Here is an 8,716-nt window from a genome sequence, read left to right on the forward strand (position 1 = left end):
GGTGGGTGGCTGGGGACAGCTCCAGGGCGGAGGGACCCCTGCTGGGCTGGGAACGACCTATCTAAGGACAGAGCCTGGTGGGCACCAAGGCAGGGAGTAGACAGGAGGTGAGGGGGACAGGGGATGGGGGCCATCCTGAAAACCGGGAGATGCTGACTGAGACTTAGAGTCACTTACGCCAGTTATGCCTCCAAGAACACTGGGGTTTTGAGCATTTGGATTATATGAAAAATTTAAAAAATTCCAGCCAATCTCCATAGCAAACAAAACAAAACCCTAAATTCATGAGTATTCTTTCCTCTTCAGTCTTTTTTTTTTTCTTTTTTAGGGCCGCATCTGTGGCATATGGAAGTTCCTCGCCAAATCCAAGCGGAGCTGCAGCTGCCGGCCACAGCCACAGTGGATGCACCACAGTTTATGGCAAGGCTCCTTAACCCACTTAGCGAGGCCAGGAATCAAACCCGCATCCTCACAGACATCACGCTGGGTTCTTAATCAGCTGAGCCACAATGGAAACTCCCTGTTTCAAACAGTCTTACTGGCAACTGTCTGTCCTTGCTTCTCTCTGCTAGAATCTAGGTCAAGGATAGAGTCTGGTTCTGCACAAACGTAGATGAATCGTCTTACATTTAATCAATCAACATTACGAAGCATTCAGACTACATACAACTTCATAACTTCCAGGTCTGCAGGCACCTGTAACACGGGGGACCTCCAACTTCTATTCCCCTACAGGTGGGCAACCTGAGGGCCGGGCCACAGCGCTCCCTTGCCCGGCCTTCTGCCATGTCCCGGGCTGGGGACTGCTGACCAGCAGGCTTCTAAGTCCTGAGCTTGTCCTGGTGACTGTCTCCAAGGCCGCTCAACAGGGGGCGCTTTTGTAGGCCTGCTGTCTAGGGCTCAGGGACCAGGCTCAGGGGAGCAGGCCCAGCCCCTGCAGACAGAAGGGTACAGAGCTGAGGGGACAGAATGGGAAGCAGCCCTGGGCGTGCAGGACAGGACACTGGGTGCTGGGAGGGACAGAACAGAGAGAGAGGCTGGGGACCAGGCAGCTGGAGGCACAGGGATGGGGGGGCAGCGGGGGAGGGGGCGCTGCAGGGAGGTCGAGCAGGTCCCAGGAAGGCTCATCCTCTGCCCATCCGTGCCCTCTGGACCCCAGGTGTGGCAGAACAGAACACACAGGGTTGGTACATGAAGGCGAACATCCCTGCCCCAGGCTCGGTGTGCGGGGGGCGGGGGGCGGGAGGCGATGGAGCTGCAGGACCTGGGCCAAAGAGAAAACAGGGTCAAGGGCAAAGGGAAGTAAGAAGGCGTGGGGTGCGGGACGGGTGGGCGTGGAGCTGCTGGGGCGCGTCTGGATTGCGGAGCTTGGTGGCCTGCTGGTCCCCAGAGCCTCGGCCGCATGCCTGAGCCAGGACCGACTGCGAGCAGAGGGAGTGACTTGGGGCCAGAAGACCCGGATGTGAAACCTAGCTCTGTGACTGGACACTTCAGTCGCTGGGCTGCCGAAAACTCATCTTTCTAACCTGTCAAGTTAAATACCACCCAGGTCGGCGGACGCGATGATAAGGAACTGGCCACTGCTGCGGAGCTCGGTACCGAGGGGCGCCCCCAATACGAAGGGGGCTTAAAAGGGATGGGCTCCCGAGCTGTCAAAGGAGGGGGCACGGGTCGCCAGTGCCAGGAACGTGGGACGGCGGCGCAGTCGGGTCGGGGTCTGCCCGGCCGTCGTGGGGGAGGGGACGTTCCCTCTTCCTGACCCGCCCCGCGGGGGGTGCTCACCTGGTCACTCATCCTCCGGGTCCGGCAGCTGCTCCAGAAGCATGTCCTCCATGCCGCTGAACTGTGAGAGAGAGGGAGCTGGAGGCCACGGCGGGGCCCAGCTTGAAGCAGCAGCAGGGGGAACCTGCCTTGGTGGGGGGCGGGGGGGAACTCCAGGGCCCCTCCCCCATTAGCCTTCACCCCCGTGACTGCCCCCAGAGAGGCCCTCCTATCCCCGAGGAGGCTTCTGGGAGACCTCGGAGGGTGGCAGGTCATTGTTTCCAATGTCTCTCCAATCCAGTCCTTTAAAACCTGCAGTTGTAAAAGTCCCAATGCTCTTTTGGGGGCCACACCTGCAGCATATGGAAGTCCCCAGGGTAAGGGTAGCATCAGAGCTACAGCTGCCAACCTACATCACAGCCACAGCAACGCTGGATCCTTAACCCACTGAGTGGGGCCAGGGATCGAACCGGCATCCTCATGGATAGGAGTTAGATTCTTAACCTGCTGAGCCACAGTGGGAACTCCCCTCCATTGTTCTTTTTTAGCCTCTGGTGTAGAAAAGGAGGGAACAGATAGAGGGCAGAGACTGGACATGGGGGAGGGGGCAGGGCCACTCAACGGTGGCCTGATGGGTCCCTGGGAGAAGCCCGCACTTGCCTTGATGTGGTACACTATGCGCCAGAAACTGGAGTCTGAGCCTCGGTACCTTCTGCCGGGGTAGAGCTGCCACATGAGGGGCAGTGGGTACGGGGTCAGCTGGCTGGGGCACAGAGCCTCCCCCAGGGGGACATCTTCCTGACGCATGAGTACTTGCAGGCCGCTTTCTGTCTGAAGAAGAGAGAAGGCCAGGGCACACCTTCAGGCCCCTGTGGGCACAAATATGTGGAGTCCGTCCTGCCCCCTGCCTGACCCAGCCCGCATCTGAGATGCTGGTGTCTCTGTTCCCCTAGGCTCCGTTCCTTAAGCTGGCACGCTCCCCTTAGGGACTCTGGCTGGACCAGGATGACCAGCACTCGAACGGGTCTAGAAATCCAGAGAGCGCCACAAAAGTTCCACTTTGTGAGAAATGTCTGCTTGCCCGGGCATGCCATGGGGCCCTGGAGCTTCTGGAACTCTGCAATTTGGTGCCTATTCCAGCTGATGTGGGATTTTCTCAGATTTTTTCTTTATCATATATTCTCTTTTATTTTATTTATTTTAATTTTTTAATTTTAATTTTTTGTGTTTTCTAGGGCCGCACCCACAGCATATGGAGGTTCCCAGGCTAGGGGACTAATCAGAGCTGTAGCTGCTGGCCTACACCACAGCCTCAGCAACGGAGGCTCCGAACTGCATCTGCGACCTACTTACCACAGCTCACGGCAACGTCAGGGATCGAACCTGAAACCTCATGGTTCCTAATCAGATTCGTTAACCACTGAGCCACGAGAATCAGGTGACGGACCACTTTCTGCCATCTCTGACCCTGCCTCTGTTCCATCACCTCTGGCGAGACCACTGCGACAACCGCCCAGCTTGCTGCCTTGTTGGTCCTACACCCCACCGTGAAGTCTCAGCACTGCAGCCAGAGTGTGCATCTAAGAATCATGTCACTTCCCTCCTGAAGCCCTCCAGTGCCTTCCAAATGCAGGCGGATGAACTGAAATCTTCATGATGGCCCACAGGCCCAGAGAGCCAGGCCCCTTCCTCTCTCACCTCCCACTGTTTCCTCCTTGACCCTCTTTCAATTCCAATCACCGAGGCCTTCTCCTCGCCAGGTCTGGGACATGCACACTCCCAGAAATCTCTCCCATCTGCTACTCTCTTCCTGGAACATTCTCCCCTAGATCCATACAGGACCACACCCTTCTTTTAGGCAGGTCTCTGCTCCAATGTATATCTATAGAAGCAAACATTAGCAAAATCCAACTCTATGATATGCTTAAGAGGCATGCTCAAAACAGACATTCAGGAAGACTTCCAATAAAAGGATGGGTGAAGTGTGGCTGGTACATGCAAATGAAGATTCTCGAAGCCCCCCCCCCCAACTCGTAACGGCTTTTGCCATCCCACTTTAGTTATCCTCCACAGCTTACCACTGGCCTCAATTATTTTGCTGTCCTTCCCCAACAGAATGTCAGCTTCACAAACAGTGGGATTTTGTCACATTCACTGCAAATCCCCACAGCCCAGAATCCTGCCTGGCATATAAACTAGGTGCTTATCTTTAGTCCATGAATTAGAACTAGTTCGATGACTCTTTTCCCAAAGTGCAAATAGCCTTTCAAAATTTTTGCCTATGAACTCAATTAGAACTCCCTGTTAAAAAATAATTTAGATCATCCTGCAAGGTATAAGTGTGGAAATCACCATTCTTGCCCTGTTTGTAAAGGGCCTTCCATATCCTTTAACCCTTTTTAGTTTGCTTATTCATCTTTTGTTGTTGCTATTGACTTAAGTAAATGTTTGCCTATTAAGAAGACCGGTCCTGGACTTCCCGTTGTGGCTCAGGGGTTAACAAATCCAACTAGGAACCATGAGGTTGTGGGTTTGATCCCTGGCCTCGATCAGTGGGTTAAGGATCTGGCATTGCCATGAGCTGTGGTGTAGGTCGTAGACCCAAGTTGCTGTGGCTCTGGCATAGGCCGGCGTCTACAGCTCCAATTTGACCCCTAGCCTGGGAACCTCCATATGCCGCGTGCAGGGTGCGGCCCTAAAAAGAGAGAAAAAAAAAAAAAAAGACTGGTCCTTTAAGTTATGTGGAGCAAACCCTGCCACATGGTTTGCTAAAGGGTGATGTTTTGTTGAGAATTTATAATGATTAGGTGAAAAACTCTACGCTGTAGTTTTGGCACCATGCTGAAGAAAATATTTCTCGACCAGACATTAATAAATAAAAATACATTCATTTAAATTTTCCTCAAATACTTAAAGTGAATATTTAACTTGACTTCTAATATATAAATTATATATACAGACATACATATAAATATATTTCAAAAATTTCAACACCAATAAAGATACACATTTAGATGGGCAGCCATGTCCAAAGCCCAAACTCTGGAGGGCCCTGGAATCCCAATCCTGTGACCTACTAGCAGCACTACTATGAATAGATTTACATTTTATGTCTGTTTCCTCATCTATAAAATGGGAACAGTCACTCTCAATAACTTTTTGCTGTTTTGCTATTATACACATATTTTAATTTTTAAATTTTTTAAATTTTTTGCTTTTAAGGGCCGCACCCGTGGGATATGGAAGCTCCCAGGCTAGGGGTCAAATCAGAACTGCAGCTGCCGGCCTACACCACAGCCATAGCAACGTGGGATCCAAGCCATGTCTGCAACCTACACCATACCTCACGACAATGCCAGATCCTTAACCCACTGAGCAGGACCAAGGATGGAACCTGCATCCTCATGGATACTAGTCAGGTTCATTTCCACTGAGTCACAATGGGAACTCCTAATATTATAGATTTTAGTTTTGCTTTTGTACTTTTTCAGTTTACATATGGACAGTTTCAACATTTTCTACCTCTGTTTCTTTGAGGAAACCCAAGCTCTGAGAGTGCTTGTAAGAGAATTGTATTTCTTTAAAAAAAAAAAAAGTTAACATTAACTGAAGATCTATCTTAAGGCGTCACATATAAAACAAAGGCAATATCTATTCAATACTGGCTTTTATACTATATTATTTTTGAAGCTCATTTCTTCCAAAACTACAGGAAGTATGAAACTCAGTTGATCATATTCTGTTGAGGGTCCTTTCAAAATACAGATTTCTGGGGCTCGCCTGTGGAGTTCTGATAATCGGCCATGTGCACAGATCGTTTACTTTAGAGGTACATTATTCCCATTTTATGGATTAGGACCCTGAATCCCAGAAGAGTCCTGTTTTACTCGAGATCCTAGTCATACACTCCAGACCTGCGCGCCTCTGTGTTTCTCTCACCCTCCTTCCTGGCCTGGAGAACTACTCATCCTCGAGCCCAGCTCAAAGTGGTTGCATCTGTGAGTCCTGGCGGCCCCGGGCAGCCCTGGCTTTCTGAGCCCCCCCGGCCACTGCGCTCACCCCGCGGAATCTGAGGGGTTCCTCCAGAGTCAGCACGGCCGGGGCGGGGGATGTCCCTGACTCCAGAGCCCGGGCCATGGGGATGCCCATGCTGCCCCGAACGCCCGGCCCCAAAGCGGCTGTACCTCGGTGATTATGGGCAGCCAGGTGCGCTGGTTCTCGTCCACATACACAGCCTTTGCCCAGATCCACAGGTGGTCCGGGTGCAAGGCCGCGTGCGCCCTGAAGAACGGGACCTCGCCCATGGTGCCTGGAGTCTGGGAATCAAACACTGGAGCCTCTCAGAGCTACTCGCTGGTCCACAGGATGCAAGGCTCGGATGCTTTATAGCAGGATGTGCGCGGGCGCCCCCAAGCGTCAGGGCGGGAGGAGGGCGGGGCGGGAGGAGGGCGGGGCGGGGAGGAGGGCAGGGCGGGAGGAGGGCGGTGCGGGAGGAGGGCGGGGCGGGAGGAGGGCGGGGCGGGAGGAGGGCGGGGCGGGAGAAGGGGATGGGTACAAGGCCCAGATGCAGAGTGCCATGCCCTGTGGGAAGACCACCGGGATCCGGAGCTGGCCCCGCACCCAACCTTGCCTTGTCCACTGAGACCCTGGCCTAGGAGCGCAGACCCAGGACTTCCACCAGACCCCCAGGCGGCCAGCCTCACCCTCCGCGCCCCACTCCCACTGCTGGGGAGGTGCTCAGGTCTGCGGCCTTGGCCTTTCCTTCTGTCAGGCGGCACCGGTGTCTTCCTCTCCGTCTGATGCCTGCACCCCACCGTCGGAGGCAGCCACTCTGGCTGCCCAAGCCACACCCCAGACTGGGACTCTGAGTCTCTGCTTGGAACTCACTCACAGTCGACGACGTTCGGGGACCCAGAGCCAGGGCCCCTCCACATCTGGAATCAGAAGAGACCGGTGCAAGCCTGAACCGGGCCTGGGCTTTCCCAGGTTCAAGGCACCACTTTCCGCCTGAGGATTTGGGTGTCAGAATCAATTTCCTTGGCAAACTGCAACTCTTGAAGCCCCCTCCTCCCCCGCCCCCCATTTTCCAGTCTTTGATGAGGCTGTGGTCACCTAATAGCTGTTGTGAAACACGGTGGTGAAGAAACATGGGTTTTTCCCTTTATAAGCTTTTGAATTAATTAGCGAAGACATCACTCAAAATGAACGCTTAAAAAGAAAGCCCCCCTTTCCGACTCCAAGATCAATGGATTTGAAGTCCCTGGGTTATAGGATCAAACTGGTCCTCTCTGTAAATTACATCCAATAAGGAAAAGAATTTCCCTTCATTTTGCAGTACCGCATGCCCATTAAGGCAATTAAGAAAATAAAATACAATGAGAAACATGTAAAAGGAACTGCAGCCTCCTTGCTCAAACATCAGCAGTGGGCAGGAGTTTGATGCCTCACGTTCAAGCGCTTTCTGACGAGGCACTAAGAAAATGATGTGTGATCTTTCGAAATGTCACAGAAATGAAAATGAGCTCAACACCTGATCCTCTGACAGCAAAGGTGTGTATCTGCTTCTCTGCCCATCTAGACAGCCTAATTCCCAGAAGGTGCTGAGGTGGCCTAAGGTAATAGAGATATAATTGACTTTACCAGGAACACAAAATAAAAGACAAAAGCCAAGTAAAGTTGGGAGTTGGGGGGGGGAGGGGTTGACATGAGCCCAGCAAACCTTTTTCCCACTGCAGCCCCCCTGGTGGTGCTATTTTTTTAATATTCAGGTTTGTGGCTTTCAGGCTGATTTCCTTGTGAATGGTTTTTGTGTGATTTTTTTTTGTCTTTTTTTTTGTCTTTTTTGTTGTTGTTGTTGTTGTTGCTATTTCTTGGGCCGCTCCTGCGGCATATGGAGGTTCCCAGGCTAGGGGTCGAATCGGAGCTGTAGCCACCGGCCTACGCCAGAGCCACAGCAACGCGGGATCCGAGCCGCGTCTGCAACCTACACCACAGCTCACGGCAATGCCGGATCGTTAACCCACTGAGCAAGGGCAGGGACCGAACCCGCAACCTCATGGTTCCGAGTCGGATTCGTTAACCACTGCGCCACGACGGGAACTCCTGTGAATGGTTTTTAATTCTTGGCCCAGGTAGCTACTGGTAGTAAGATAATATAGCCATGTTTTCTGTTGAGGAAGTCTCAGCCCAGGCTTGAGTTTTGAGGTCAAAAATGATAAGTCCAGCTTCCCAGGCCTCGATCAGTGGGTTAAGGATCCAGTGTTACCCTGAGCTGTGGTGTAGGTCACAGACAGGGCTCGGATCTTGCATTTCTGTGGCTGTGGTGTAGGCCAGTGGCTGTAGCTCTGATTTGGCCCCTAGCCTGGGGACTTCCACATGCCACAGGTGTGGCCCTAAAAAGCAAAAAAGAAAAAAAAAAAAAGAAAAAAGGGGTTCCCGTTGTGGCTCAGCACGTTAAGAACCCGACTATTATCCATGGGGACTCGGTTGGATCCCTGGCCTTGCCCAGTGGGTTAAGGATCTGGTGTTGCTGTGAGCTGTGGTGTAGGTCGCAGATGTGGCTCGGACCCCACGTTGCTGTAGTTGGGGTGTAGGCTGGCAGCTGCAGTTCTGATTCTACCCCTAGCCTGGGAACCTTCAGATGCCATGACTATGGCCCTAAAAACACACACACACAAAAAGACAAGCCTAGCTTAAACAGTGTTCCTGGGATGGTTTCTTGTGGCGAGAGAAAAGGATACCCAGGAGCCAGTGTGGCCACTACCCGGCCACAGGGGTGGCTCCATGACCCACAGTGACCCAGGGCCTGCTGACTTCATTAGCACTGGTTCTGCAAAAGGCCACAAAGGCCACCAATGATGGAGCAGGAATTGGACCCATTTGACTGGAGGCTTCTGAAGTTTCTGGGGCTATGACCCTCTTCCCCTACCATTTTGAAAGAATAATCAAATTCTGC

At 52.5% G+C, this 8,716-nt stretch overlaps 1 protein-coding gene across 1 annotated transcript; it reads right to left on the bottom strand.

Annotated features, from left to right (window-relative positions):
- Nucleotides 1-1,786: 1,786 nt before the first annotated feature.
- TCL1A (TCL1 family AKT coactivator A) lies at nucleotides 1,787-7,104 on the bottom strand. The gene is made up of 5 exons (XM_047797555.1): nucleotides 7,100-7,104; nucleotides 6,653-6,695; nucleotides 5,946-6,077; nucleotides 2,422-2,592; nucleotides 1,787-1,843 (listed from the first exon to the last, which is right to left on the bottom strand). The coding sequence occupies exons 1-5, from the start codon at nucleotides 7,102-7,104 to the stop codon at nucleotides 1,787-1,789; spliced, it is 408 nt and encodes a 135-aa protein (XP_047653511.1).
- Nucleotides 7,105-8,716: the final 1,612 nt, after the last annotated feature.

This window comes from Phacochoerus africanus, chromosome 9 (genome assembly GCF_016906955.1).
Source record: "Phacochoerus africanus isolate WHEZ1 chromosome 9, ROS_Pafr_v1, whole genome shotgun sequence".
Classification (NCBI taxonomy): Eukaryota; Metazoa; Chordata; class Mammalia; order Artiodactyla; family Suidae; genus Phacochoerus; species Phacochoerus africanus.

What these genes read in the sequence shown, in the direction of transcription:
- TCL1A (XM_047797555.1), bottom strand. An exon ending in GTCCCCGAACGTCGTCGACT is followed by an intron (nt 6,078 to 6,652) that starts GTGAGTGAGTTC and finishes TTTGATTCCCAG; the next exon opens with ACTCCAGGCACCATGGGCGA. An exon ending in GGCTGCCCATAATCACCGAG is followed by an intron (nt 2,593 to 5,945) that starts GTACAGCCGCTT and finishes TCTCTTCTTCAG; the next exon opens with ACAGAAAGCGGCCTGCAAGT.